The 14,117-nt window shown below is 38.0% G+C and overlaps 1 protein-coding gene across 1 annotated transcript in view; it reads right to left on the minus strand.

The window, feature by feature from the left end:
* Window positions 1–1,478: 1,478 nt before the first annotated feature.
* Window positions 1,479–14,117, minus strand: part of LOC103129799 (ryanodine receptor 2-like) — an 85,700-nt gene continuing 73,061 nt past the window's right edge. Inside the window, exons 71-84 of the mRNA XM_016665395.1 lie at window positions 13,771–13,857; window positions 12,849–13,118; window positions 12,386–12,516; window positions 12,224–12,266; window positions 12,007–12,140; window positions 11,324–11,384; window positions 9,834–9,980; window positions 8,589–8,723; window positions 6,361–6,517; window positions 5,433–5,497; window positions 5,145–5,245; window positions 4,457–4,508; window positions 3,389–4,251; window positions 1,479–3,104 (exon numbers count right to left, since the gene is read on the minus strand). Of these exons, the coding sequence (XP_016520881.1) occupies window positions 4,156–4,251; window positions 4,457–4,508; window positions 5,145–5,245; window positions 5,433–5,497; window positions 6,361–6,517; window positions 8,589–8,723; window positions 9,834–9,980; window positions 11,324–11,384; window positions 12,007–12,140; window positions 12,224–12,266; window positions 12,386–12,516; window positions 12,849–13,118; window positions 13,771–13,857 (1,479 nt within the window). The 3' untranslated portion in view covers window positions 1,479–3,104; window positions 3,389–4,155. The remainder of the gene's footprint in view (window positions 3,105–3,388; window positions 4,252–4,456; window positions 4,509–5,144; window positions 5,246–5,432; window positions 5,498–6,360; window positions 6,518–8,588; window positions 8,724–9,833; window positions 9,981–11,323; window positions 11,385–12,006; window positions 12,141–12,223; window positions 12,267–12,385; window positions 12,517–12,848; window positions 13,119–13,770; window positions 13,858–14,117) is intronic.

Below are 14,117 nucleotides of genomic sequence, written 5' to 3' on the forward strand. Positions count from 1 at the left end.
TATATATATATATATATATATATATATATATATATTCATTTAATTGCATCAAACAATTAAATTAATGTCATATTTTAGTTGATGTCTCCGTTTTGGCAGTGACCCAAAAAGGTTAATATGAGAAGTGTACAAACATTAATACTCATCTCTGCATGTTTTTGGTCATAACTGAAATGTCCATGAATCAAAACATATTTTTTTGCCAGCATAGAAGGGAAGCTTTCCTTCCTCATCACGCAAGATGGGACCAAAGGTCAGAGTTCAGTTGATTGACTGGAATTTTGTGCTGCTTTGAGAAATTCCTGTTTTGTTTGTTTGCTCGCTCATGTAAACACCTACCAAGACTTTTACTGTTTGTTTTTTTTTTCACCCTCCCACTGTGGATTATTTCAATTTTGTCTTCAATGTCATTGCTGAATTATGGCAGCTCTACTCTTTTGGCTGAGTGTGTGTGTGTGTTTTGTCAGCCAGCTCAGCAGGCTGGTGGCATCGTTTCTTTGCTGTCAGATAACATTGGTTTTTGTTTGGAGAATAATCTTGTGTATAAGTTTTCTGGATGCCTCATATATCGTTTGTGATATCTCTGGTGTACATTATATAATTGAAAAGTACATGCTTACTAGGGAGGGAAACTATACTATATGAATTTACATCTGAAGATGCTGTTTGCTCAGTTTTAGTAAAAAGATTCATACATATAGATTAACAACTGACATTTATTTCAGTTATTTATTTCAGTTGGTCATGTGATAGTAATGATGACGATGAAGGATTCTGCAGTGTTTCACTGAAGCAGAGAAGAAGTGTCAGCTGTGTGGTCATTTTCTCACTAATGCCTCAGTGATTCTTTGGCTGTCATTTTACTCACCTTTACATCCACTGAGGGTGTGAAGCTCAACGGGATCCTTTTCCTCAAGCAAACAGTTTCACTGACACATTACCAAGTGTTCCTTTTTTGAATTCATGAATTAAGTGTTGTTATAAAGCCCAGTTGGAATATGTGTAATAAGTAAAGAATAAATAGACAATATAAAGTTGCTACTGAACCAATCCAAATGACAAGGACGTCGAATAGAAATCAGTAGCAAGTTCTCAAGGTTTTATAGTCAACCATCAAAGTTGTTTTATCATGTGAAGCACTTTGAACTGCCTTGTTGCTGCAATACTATATGGATGTGACTGGTGGCAGGGAGTCTAAGAATCTATGCTTTACGAAATGTCCAGAAGTGTGGAAGTAAAATCAAGTTAGCTTCTGTAGTTACTTTGCTTGTGTGTGTAAAAGTACTTCAGTAGTTCAAGAGAAAGATGTCAATAATGTGTGTGGGAGCATTTCATTGCAAAGTTTTCCGATTTAATGTGAGGACCATTGTTTTCACACTCAGCTTAGTTTCATTTTGTAAATGTCCCAATCTGCAGAAGAATGAAAAGCACAATCCATCAGCAAATGCATGAATTATAAATATGCAACATCTCACAAATGTATAAATAAAGATTTATTTTCCAGACCATGCAATTTCATTTACCCAGTCCCTCTTTTACATTTCCCTTGGTCAAAAGTAGCAATAATTTATTCAAAAGGTCTATATAATGCACTACTGAAAGGCAAACTAAACATGCCTCCTCATGGTAAATATTGAAATGTTTACGTTCACATGATCCAAATTCTACAGTCTGAGGCGGTACTGCAGGAGTAGAAAAAAAAGGCATGTCGTCAGCATGGCATGACAACATGGAAACACACACACACACACACACACACACGCACATTACACATGTTGGCTGCCTCTTTCACCCTTTTTTGCTGGTCAAGTTAGCAAGGCTAACAATGCATGCAGTGTCACTAACCTAAATGTAACCAGTAAACATGGCTCTTCGTGGAACAACAGTCCTCTAGTGGCCTGTACAATGAAGCAACTTCAACATATGAACCAAAAGACTAAAAATGATTCCATTATCATTTTGAGATCAGATAGAGCTGATAGAAAGACAGAGGTAGCAGAAGCTAGCAAACACTGCTTCAAAGCTGAAGTTGCTTCACCGGATCCATCCTCGATTGTTGGAAACCCGGCCCTTGAGGATTCCCATCTTCACTTTAATACCTAAACATTTTTCCCCCTAAACGTAATCATGGTTTAGGTTTACGTGTTCAGACAGCGTACTCTTCCTGACAGGGGTCGACCGTAGTGCATTTGGTTTGATGAGGAGAAGAAAACCACCATGACCTGTTCAGTGCAAAGTTACCAGCTTGATTGTTTTCAGTCAAGACAGGAAAAGGACCAATTACTTCCTTCTATGTGCTTCATCTTTAAGGCAAAGGAACATTCAAACAAATGAACATAGAATAAATGAATAAATACGTGCATTTATTTAACTGAAATAAACTTTAGCAACAATGTGTTGTCCTATCTTTGTTTGCCATTAACAATATACAGACCCTCCAGTACATTCAATGAAGAGGTATTGCTTGAACCAAATCATCATTAAAGATTTCTCTTATAAATTGCATATAGTAAGGAAAAGATACACAATGAAATAAGGTGTTTCTCTTTAAGGGATGCAATGTGTCAAAATACTTAACATCTAGATGTACAGTAAACCTAAAACTAAACTTTTTAAATAATCCTAATGAAAAGTTTTATGCAATTTATAGTTGACCTTAAATTGTCTCAGGTTCATTAGACTGCAATAGTTTCCATGCAATGACTTTATTTCTAAACATTTCTTGAAAAGAATAACATATTTTGTTGTATTTTATAAGAGCATTACTAAGCATAAAAAAAGAATAATGATTGCTGGATGGGTTTTGTTTCTTTGGAGCGACTTCTGAAACAACACAGCTCCCATCCAAAACTCATTTCATATTCTAACGCTGTTATTCCATTCTGTTTTGAATGAAGGGCCAGACCTTAAAACAGAGGGACATGTGGAAGGTGTCCCTGTTAAAGAGACTGCTTTGTTTGGAGCGATGCATCACTGGATGTGTGAACAGTGAAGATGGTCAGCCACCTGAAGCTTCCTGTTCCACGGCCTTTCAGGAGACGCTGTCCCTCTGTGACGCCTTCACTAGAACAAACCATCAATACTGTCAATAACATCAATTCTTTCTCAGAAAACCAGATAATCATCAGCATCAAGTCTGCTCTTAGGTTATCCACCAGACAAGCCAAAAATAAACTGTATTTATAAAGGTGACCAAAACAAGTTCATTTGGTTGTTTGCATGAAAATATATAAATACTGAAACCAGCATCAGCTAAATTTTAGAAATTGATTGATCCTCTGTCGAAAAGCAAGATAAACATTCCTTATCAAGGTATTGTGGTGCATTCAGTAACACTAGACTGCACTCCGACTTTAATCCAGCACAACAAACAAACATGTCCTCTGACACTGAAGTTTAAAAGCCTCTCAATAAAATCAAATCTTAAAGCTACTCCAGCAGCAGGTGGCATCTGTTTATTATATTGTGTGTGTGTGTAATATATATATATATATTTATTTTGTTTTTGTATGAAGAGAAGTCAGCCTTAAACACAGGCTGGTTATGAACAAACATCTGCAAACTTCATCAACCAGAAGGCTCTGCTTTCATCAGCAGCACCAGTTTCTCCTCAGACTGCACTGTGCTTGAATGAAGCATTCACTCTCTCAGATGTGCAACACAGTTGTCACATCAACATGGCAGCTGCTGCTTTGTTCTGCTGGAAATGAATGAGTGAGTGAGTGAACTGTGTTGTGTTTTTACCTCCTGGGTCTACAGCTAACATGAACATGTGGAACAGTTTTTTTGCTCTGAATGGCTTTCAGGCTTTTTCACATCCTTTTAGATTTCTTTGCTCTATTTTTTGCATGTTACCATGTCCTCTACGTAGAATAAAGTGAAACAAACAACAACAAAACAAAAAGATCACTTGAGATAAAAATCTTGACATGCCATCAGTCACATATGGTACATATTAGAATCTTATATTGTTTATGTACAAGAAGCATTCAAACAAAGTGGGCTGAAGATTAGGTCAGAGTTAGCAGGCTGACTGTCTAAATAAGGATGGCTTGAGGAAGGGAAGAACATCTGGATCCGCTTGGACTGACAAGTGGAACAGAGAGGACAGAGTTGTTTGGCAAACAGAGGGCAACGATGAAGGACAGACTGAGCTCAGTTCAGTTGATCCTCATACTGTTTCCGGAAACAGTCACCAGCAGGAAAAAACTCCCAGCAGCGCTCCTGGTACATCTTCCATACATAAGACTCCTTCAAGAGAAACAGACAGCATGAGAAGGATTGAATCTAATTTTAGGACTTTAAAAGGACAAGATGTAGGAAAAAAAGAATGTTCTTAGAAAATATCCACCATGAAACATATCAGTGGCTTTGTGGAATGAACTGGACCATAAATACTGAGAGCAAAATGTCCCTCAGAATGAAAGAAAAGCTGAGTGGAGAGGAGCTGCTGTACCTGGCCTGTGTGCTCAGTTTCATCTTTATTTATCAGATACATCAAAAAGAATCTGAAACACACAAACATTTATTACATTTATTACAGATGATGGAACAAACTGTTTACAGAAATATTGGAGTTTATCAGAAAAACCATCACTTCAAACTTAAGGGGAGATGTTACAAAAAACCAAGTTCTATTATGTTATAACGTTCATCAAAAACACACCTAAACTAATACTTTGATTCTTTCACGCATGTTTGAGAAATCCTCAAATCAAAGCTCACTGGCTTTTTTTTATTTTGATACCAAATACAGCTCATTGTTTGGAGGACCAGCCATATAAAAACTCTACAGAGTTTAACACCAACCTCTGTCTCTGAACATGATGAGATTTACAGGTTTTAAACTCCACAGGAAGAAAGAACATGTAGGAGTCACTCTTTGACCTTACTAAAGGTCACCATCACATTAGAATGAGAACATGTGTTGGTTTTTACATTTCTTTACTAAATGTAAAACCTTTTGACATATTAACACTCGTATATAAATAATACCAGTAATAACTGCTGCAGTGCCTTGCCCACTGAAACTTTGGCGAAGTGCAAGGCATCAGTTCAGCTGAAGGTTCCCAAGTAGCAGCTGCACTTCATGCTTCAATAACAGGAACAACCAATAAAAGCACAGAGGAGCCTCTTATACTCACAAGTAGTTGGCTAAGTTGTGCTCTTGTAGTGTGTGAGTTTCAAACCCATGTGGTACTGTGTCAAAATACTCATTTCCTATTCCACAGATAAAACATTTGGTCTGCAAGAAAACAAAGACAAAGGTAATAAGTTCTCCCCAACAGTTACTGATCTTCATCTCTGACTCTGCTAGCTGTTAAGCTAAAATTTGCATCTGAATATCAAATAAATATTTAAATTGGTAGAATGGTGGAAAATGTGCTGGTAGCGCAAAAACAAATGTGTTTCTGGTGACTGTGTGTCTTCACCTCCATGTCTTCTTTGACTTGTTCCTGCTGGTCTCTCAGTTCACCAAAAGCATCAATGATCAAACCTAGAATTGGAAAAATCACATTTACCAGGCCAGTCAGCTATGCAGCGCTATCGCAGCAGCACATTTCAACTTGCTCCTCAATACCTCTGCAGCATTACTACTCAACAACTAAATCCAGTTGACCACAAGCAGCTGTCAGGCACTCAAAAAACTGAACTAAATAACAGGGCTGAGTGAATTCATCAACCCTATCTGTTCCTTTGCAAAGTATCATATCAGGTTAAGAAGACATCACACATGTTCAGAAGCTTACTCAGTGAAGTAACTTAAATGGTACAGCCATCTTCATGAAGGTATTTTTGGAGCAACATGATGATGATTCCATCATGTGTGGAGATTTCTGATCTCCACACATGATGTGTATCAAACCTTACAGAAAGTCCTCACCAATCCGCCACATCACAGGATAACAGGACTAGAACTCCTGTCTGGAAGGTCGGATTTTGGCCAAACTTTCAAAACTTGCCGATGAACTCGTACTGAACTGGACAGAAGGCTATTTGGAAGATTCGCCAAATGTGCCGCCTAGTGGACAGGCATGGGATTGGTGAGAAAGCATTGACAGAGACGTTTTCTCACTGCCATGTGGCGCTGAGATGGGAGGGCCGTATGAGGTTACTTGTAGGTTTAATTAGGAGTCATGTTCCACAAAAAAAAATCTGCAAATTGGACAGTGAAAGTTTTTGTGCTTCTTATCTTCGTCATCCCTGTCCGTGTGTGTTGAGTTTTCTTTCACCAAATTACAAGTTATTATGTTCTTGTTCAGTTTTTCTCTTACTTTTGACCTCAGATGAGACAGTGCAGTGGTACCATCATTCTGAGGCATTTTGTCCATAGGAGCATATATTTGCTGTGTCTCTCACCCTGTATGATGGCCAGCAGGATTACAATGACAAAGAAGAAGAATGTAATGTCAAAGATGATCCGGTAGATCTCGTACTCATCGCCCGCAGGATCCTCAATTTGGTCGCCAATCCCTCCGCCTGCTCGAACGCCCACATACATGTGAAACATGTAACACTGGGCGAGAAATGGAGAGGAAGAAGGTGAAAGAAAAGTGTTTTTTTAAAGTTGTTTTAGCTGTTTTGATATTTAATCTGCAATATTAACTCTCTTCTGACCTTCAAAACACAATTCAAAGCTCCTCTGTTGAAGTCAGCCTTCTCACTTTAATTTTTTTAGTGATTTTGTGGTTTTGTGTTTTATTGCTATTTTTTACTGTTTAGTTTGTGTTTTTAATGTTGTAAAGTGTCCTTTAGGTATTTGATCAAGAAGCACCACATGTTGGTTTTCATTATTTAAAGGCACAATGCACATTAATTAGCAGTATTTCAGTTCATCACTGTAGTTAAGGTGTGTAGACATACAGTAAACAAAGGAAACAGAAGTTTTTGATGTTAATAAAAGGCCAACCTTAGTAAACTATTAGCTGACAAAAAAGGGACAGAAACAATTATTTCAGTTAGTTCTCATATATATTTCAAAGGAAAAACATGTAATAAAATAGGAATTTAAGTGACAACATCTTTGCAAAGTAAGCTGGGAAACACAGGCTTAGGAATGTCGTACCAAAGACTAAACTAACAGAAAACAAAAGATCTAATAAAATAACTAAATATGAAGTATATTGGTGCATCAGTAGATGCCAAGAATGTACAGATGACTTATAAGAGGGTCTTGATTAAAGAATTATACGTCATAATACAGGAAAGAAACTAAAAATATCTCCAAACTGAAGAGATGAAACGGAAATTAGGGAATTTTCCTCCAGGCACAAGGGAAAAATAAACAGAACAGGAAGAAAACGATCACTTCACTGCACTATACGGGGCGAATGTGGCTGTGAGGGTAGAGTCGTCGTCTTGCCTCCTGCCACATGTCGATGTGCCCCTGGGTAGGCACTTAACCCCAAATTGCCCACTGATCGGTGTATAAATGTGTGAGCGTTTGTGAGTGTGAATGGGTAAATGTGACTAGTGTAAAGCGCTTTGAGTAGTCAAAATGATTGGAAAAGCACTGTATAAGTTTGGTCTATTTATATAAACTCTGAAACCTGAGACAAGTGACTCCATGACTACAGACTTCCTCTTGTTCATCCCTCTAAGCTCCACAGCTCCTGTCACCTTACCGCGGTTCAATGCAGGCAGAGCTGCCACTATTGGCTCCTTAATAGGAACCAGTTGCTCCATCAAGTGCTACGGGTGGGTGACTAAAACGGATTAGTGTGTGTGTCCCAAAACGTCTGGGTGACACAAGGTACTAACTGCAGAAACACAAACAGGCAGATTCCTTTTTATAGTTATCTCTTAAACATGGCAGAGAACAGTTACTGCCTATATGTCCATAGATTCTCATTAAAATACATAATTCTAGGGCTTTTATAATCGGAGGACACAATAGCGTAGCAGATTATCAGATGCAGAACCAGGCATGCCTGGTTCCAGGCCTGACCGCTCTGACCCCTGCTTCTCCCACCATAAATGATCCTGTTAAGACAGGCAGTGAGATACTGACTGGCTTCAGTTCCACAGCGGTTCAATCAGGCAGAAAGCCAGACATCAGTAAAACTTATTTTTCTACAGGATTGCATTAACATATTTGACTTTCAGCACAAGTTCAGACATGATTTAAGGCCATTGGTGCATTCAATCAAAACTATGTTTTATTAAAATATGTTCAGATCTACTTCATATTTCATTATGCAATTGTAGTTTGGAGAAGTAGTAAGTGAAGTGTTTTTAGATACAATGCATCATGTCAAACATTTGTTACATTATTGTATTTTTGCGCCATTGTGCTGCAAATCTATTACATGTTCACTAAGGCTATAGTTGCCTACACACTTTTTCATTCAGCAGTTTTCCAACTTTTAGACTAAGTCATGGTCACAACCACCTTTTGACATTATGTTCTTAAAAAAAAAAAAAAAAAACTTCCACTACTTTAGATTTTCTAACTGATCCACTCCAGCATGAAATGCAGGGATTCATTTAGATGTCAAAGCAAATGTAAAAGTCACTGCAGTTGCTTCTTTTTATTCAAACTCATAACAAATACAATCAATGAAAGTGGAGATATTTATCATACTCACTGTCAACATGTCATCACACTTCATGTCTGGAAGTTCTCCATCTTCACTTTTGTTGTAAAACTTTCTAAAGAAGTTGAAGGCAACCACTGTGTAGAGGTAAACCACCACTGCTAACAGACCGACAGTGAGCACAAGCTGGAAGACAAGGAGGATGAAAACACTACTTTGATGGCCATCAGGGTCAGAAGATTTATAATTCCATGATATGGAGATTTTCATTATTGATCAACTCTAACTGAGCTGGAACGTCTGTGCTGACTTCCTGCATCCGTTTGCAAACATATTCGTCAGCACCCTGGAATAATGTAGAAAAAACATTCCTCCAAAAGAAAGAAGCAACGTTCAGGTGGTGTTTTAAAAAAAATCTGTTTTTATTTTTGCTCATGCTGCTCCCACAAGATGCCACCCTGAGCAGTTGCCCATGTTCTCCATATCAGAAACCAACAGGAAACACAGCAAACCTCCTGAGCAGAGAGTCTGCAGTCAGTGTTCCTGTTTCTACAAAACACTTTAACCTCCTTTCTAGATGGAAAAATCTTTTTTTTTCTTGTCACAATGTTTAATATGTTGTTTTATTGTTATTTTTTTGAAGTAGTTATCTATAACTTGACTGAACAAGTTAAGTTTTTTTGTGTGATTTTCTTGAAAACATGTGAAGTTTGGTAATTAATTGATATTCATTCATTGTGAATCATTTAACTCCAAGTGAAGTTTAACATTTCCTTTACAAATAAACCCTAAACTATTAAAACTAAGCTTAAACAGCCTAAACTGAGTTAACTATAAGCTACACTAAGGTTTACACAAATAACATGTACATCACGTTGAGACATTTTATTGAAGTATTTCACAAAACATAATTAACTGCATGAAGATTAAAACTCAATCCAAGACTTTTCTAACTGTTAATTTTTAACTTCTAACTTGAAGAAATTAAATACAACTTTATTTATTGCTTCATAATCACATTAGAATAATTTTCCTTCCACCATGCTTTGCTCAGAACAAATCATGTAAATGGTTTTATCATATCAGTGACACTTTAATATTTGTCTGTATACAAATAAATCTATTATTTTTTTGTGGTCAATCCTTCGCACTTTTTAAAGAGGCTAATATGACAAAGTCGAAGTCGAAGGTCATTATCCATAGCTGTGTGGATAATGACTGCAGGGACTCCTAGAATGACTTCTAGGGGCCTTTTAACAAACGTGTTACACACACAAACACACACAGCCTGCTTACCTGTTTGCCATTATGTGTGACTGAAGACAGGATGGTCCGCAGGGTCTTGAAGCCCATAGCAATGTCCAGCAGATGGGCAGCAAAGAAGAAGTTGTTATAGTGACCCAGGATGGACATGGTCATGTACCAGGCCAGATACAGGAAGGACTACAACAATGGGACAGCACCATGGTTACGGACTGATGCAGGAACCACACTTATGTCATGATATAGAATTTATAAACAATATGAAAGGAGTTTTGGATAAAAAGTTTTGGAATTAAAGTTCAACTTGTTATTGCACTTTCCTATGGGTTTCAAACATCAGAACTAACCTCAGTTAAAATGTTTAATATATGTGAATATTTGTGAAAATAGATTAATTTCTTCTTCAAGCATGTCCTGTGTTACAAAACGTTTTGCTTAGTAATGCTAATTATTAGCATAAAGATTACTTTATGCTAATAATTGAAAAGGAAATGAAAAAGGGAGATTTCTGTCAAAGATTAAGTGCATAAATTAAGTATAATTATTAAGAAACCTTGACAGCTGTGTGGATAATGACTGAATATATCTGATTGGACTGAACTAACTATATATACTGAACAAAAATATATTATGTCAAATATTGTTGCCATGCGGAGTTAACAACTGTAAATGAGTATTTGCTGATATTTTATTGTACAAAAGTAATATTTCTCTTGATTTATGTAATTTTTTTAATCCAACTTGCTGTCAGTGAGCATTACTCAGGGAGTTTTTTCTTACTCGGTACATGGGTGGGGCATGTCCAGTGGGTGATCAGACAAAATGAGCAACAACTGGACAATCCTTGGGGACTGGGGACAATAAAAGGCCGCCCCAAAATGTCACATCTGGTCACAAGTCATAATGCCACCGATGTCACAAGTTATGCCGGAGCGTGCCATTGGCATGTTGGATGCAGGGACGTCCACCAGAGCAGTAGCTGCACGGCCCAATGTCCATTAAACAGGTCGTTTAAGAGTTGCTTTCCAACAGACTGGCACTACTGCAAACTGACCTCATCCTTGTCAGCCACGTGTGACCACTCCAGCACAAGAACGCCACATCCGGCTCGCCCATCTGCGGGATCGGCTAAGACCAGTGACACACACAGCTGATGAAACTATTGGTCTGCACAACAGACACGTCAGACTGTCTGTAACCGCCTAGGAGAAACATCTGGGTCAAAATCAAATTCCTCAACCTGACCCTTATGTTCAAAGGACTGGCAATCCATTACAAATGGATGTTATCAATGCCAATATGAAGATCAGTAATTGCTGAATTTATAGTTTGAGTCTCTCTATAGATTGCGTAACCCAAATGTTCATAAAACTCACATTTGACATGAGGCATTTATATTTTTGTTCAGTGTATTCCTGGATATTAAAATAAATCTAATATTGAGAAAAGCATCTGAAAACCCACACTGGGTTTTAAATGTTTAGACGCCGTCTCTTTGTGCACGTGGCTGCTGGAATACTTACATTATCAGTAAAAACAACCCCAAGCTTCCAGATCTGATACTTCACATCGATGGAGTTGAGCCTGTTAGGAGGCAAGACAAGGTTGGCTGTTCTTTATATGCATAATAAATAATAAAGTATTTTATGTAATAAAATGTGAAATCTATGGGTAATACTGTTCTTGAATCTCTCACTAGGGCTTCAGTATGTACGATTCTAAGGAAGACAGTAAGGGAATGTGTTTCTTCTGTTGTTTTTCTGTAATATATTCAATAGTTCAATAAAGACATTGATGGAAAAAAAATTGAAATCAATGGACTGATGCCAATAACCATTTTAATAAGAGCTCTGTCCTAAACGTGTCTGTAAAGCTACTGAGTTTCCAAACATGGCTTCTAGTTTATTCAAAACTCCAGATCATTCCTTCTCTTAATGTCGGTTATTAAATTAAAATGACCTCGACATGCCACCATTTTATGCAAGTAGGAATTTAAGAAAAATCAATTATATTACAATCAGTCCAAATGGCAGAAAGTACATCTTCCTGTTTAAAGAATGTTGAATCGCAGAGTAATTGGTTTGCTGTAAGCAGGAAAAGCTTCAAACCTCCAGACTACATCATGTTAATTATTCATCAATATTTAGTTTTCATTTTCCTGCTCTTAAAAGGACACATACACACACTGTTGGAGTAAGACACTTACACAGCAGCCAGTGAACTGTCTTTCCTGGGTTTTCTTTTCTTGTGAGCATCACTGAAATCCAGAGCAGCCTTGTCCAACCCCAGCAGCTCACTGATGCGGTCATGGCCATAAAACTCCCCATATTTATCCATCACCTGCACAAGGTAAAAGACTGTATGAAAAAATGTCCAAAATTCATTCAGTTAAACTTCACATCTTTGTAAACTCCTTTGCCTACCTTCCTCTTGACAAACTTATCCCAGTAGTTGTTGGGGAAGGATCTGAAAGGACAACATTTTTATGGAAGTGAAGAGAAGTGTAAGTGGTAAAAAAAGAAAAAGATGAATGCATATTAACAAATATTTTCTGACTCCTTTTGTTCCTGTTCTGATCCACTCACTGAGTGTTGATCACAAGTCTGTCCCACTGTCCTTTAATGTCGTCCTCAGATGGTTGCTCGGTGATGTAAAGACCATCAAATTCAAGCTTCCTGGCCACTTCCTTTTCACGTTTGAAGATTACCAGTGGAACCTACAGGAGCCGTACACAGTAATACAGGACCGCTATGTTCAAATTACTGAAATATCACTAAATGACTCCATGCATTCTGCTGGGTTTCCTTAGATAGAAACATTTTAAACTACTTTGAATAATTAACTGAGCATACTGTACTGTTTGATAACTAGGATCAGGTGGAATGTGTGTGATTGAGTTGGAATCATGTTTTTGTAAATTGCCTGGAGATGACATTGCTTGTGAACTGGTACTATAGAAATAAACTGAATTGAAATATACTGTTAACATGAGGAAATCCAAACCACACGAGGCTTTTTTTGCTGTGTTTCATAATTTGCCAATCTTACCTTCAGACAGTAGTATCCGATGATGCAGAAGAAAGAAATGACGGTGTGGAGAACAGCTAGGATCCGCAACATGGGCTCCATGTATCCGCTGCTTTCCTCCAGAACAAAACGCACTGAGACCGGCTTCAGAGGCTCGCCCGTCTCATCCGACACCCGTTCGTTCGATTCCAGCCTTTCTCCAAGCAGTGGATCCCACTGGACACTGCTGTCTGCATGGCTGCTGCTGTGAGCAGCTTCCTTCTCTTCCACCAGGGAGGAAGAAGTAGAAACCTGGCAGGAACAAGTTAACTAGCTTTTTTCACAACAAAGCAACAACAACAACAAAAAGACATTAAAAAAAGAAAGAGAATACTGTTTCCTTTTCAGGAGGGCTCTACAAGAAAACTATTTGCTCTTTAATTGCTCTTTGCAATTAAAGAGCAAATAATTTACAAACTAATAACTGCTTCAAACAACAGTCTGCTTTAGACAGTCTACATGTGGATAACAAAGTACAAAACCTAACCCAACAGTTTTGTGTAGTAATGCTGCGCTTTAAAGCATTCTGTAACACTGACACTCTTTAGCTATGGCCTGATTTTGTGACCCATGACCCCTGACCCAGGCTTCTATCCATGTCAGATGTTTGCAGATCATTTATTATCACCCTCAACTATTCAAAGCCTTTTTAACAGAAACAATTGACATAAATGTATTATAGCAACTGGAATAGAGGGCTAAAAGCATGAGTGTGTGTGTGTGTGTGTGTGTGTGTGGTGTGTGTGTGTGCACAGTGTTATTTTTGGGTTAGGTTTAAAACTGAGGTGTGAACTGAGTTTAGGGTTATACTGTAGAAATCAATGACAAATGAATGGAAGTCATTGTAAAGATACATTTGTGTGCATGTGTGTGTGTCTTCCTACCATACCCAGTTCCCCATTACCTTATAGAACAGAAGTATAAAATTAATTGCAAATGCAACAAGCAGGGCCAGCATCCTCATGTTGTAGAAGTTTCTGGCAAAGTAGTTCTGTAGGGACGACAGGAAGACAACGGCTGATTGATGATTCTGGAACAGATTTCTAACATGCTTCACATCATCTCATCTACTGACTGAATGAGAACATTCTGGTCCATACATGAAAGTATGAAACACTGAAGGTGGATCTGAACACCTGATATGAGCAGAAAGACCAGAAAGTGAAGGGCAGGACGGGGCAGAAAAGAACGGGATAGGAGGATGGGACGGGACAGGACAGGACAGGACAGGACAGGACAGGACAGGACAGG

This window comes from Poecilia formosa, unplaced genomic scaffold (genome assembly GCF_000485575.1).
Source record: "Poecilia formosa unplaced genomic scaffold, Poecilia_formosa-5.1.2 Scaffold578, whole genome shotgun sequence".
Classification (NCBI taxonomy): Eukaryota; Metazoa; Chordata; class Actinopteri; order Cyprinodontiformes; family Poeciliidae; genus Poecilia; species Poecilia formosa.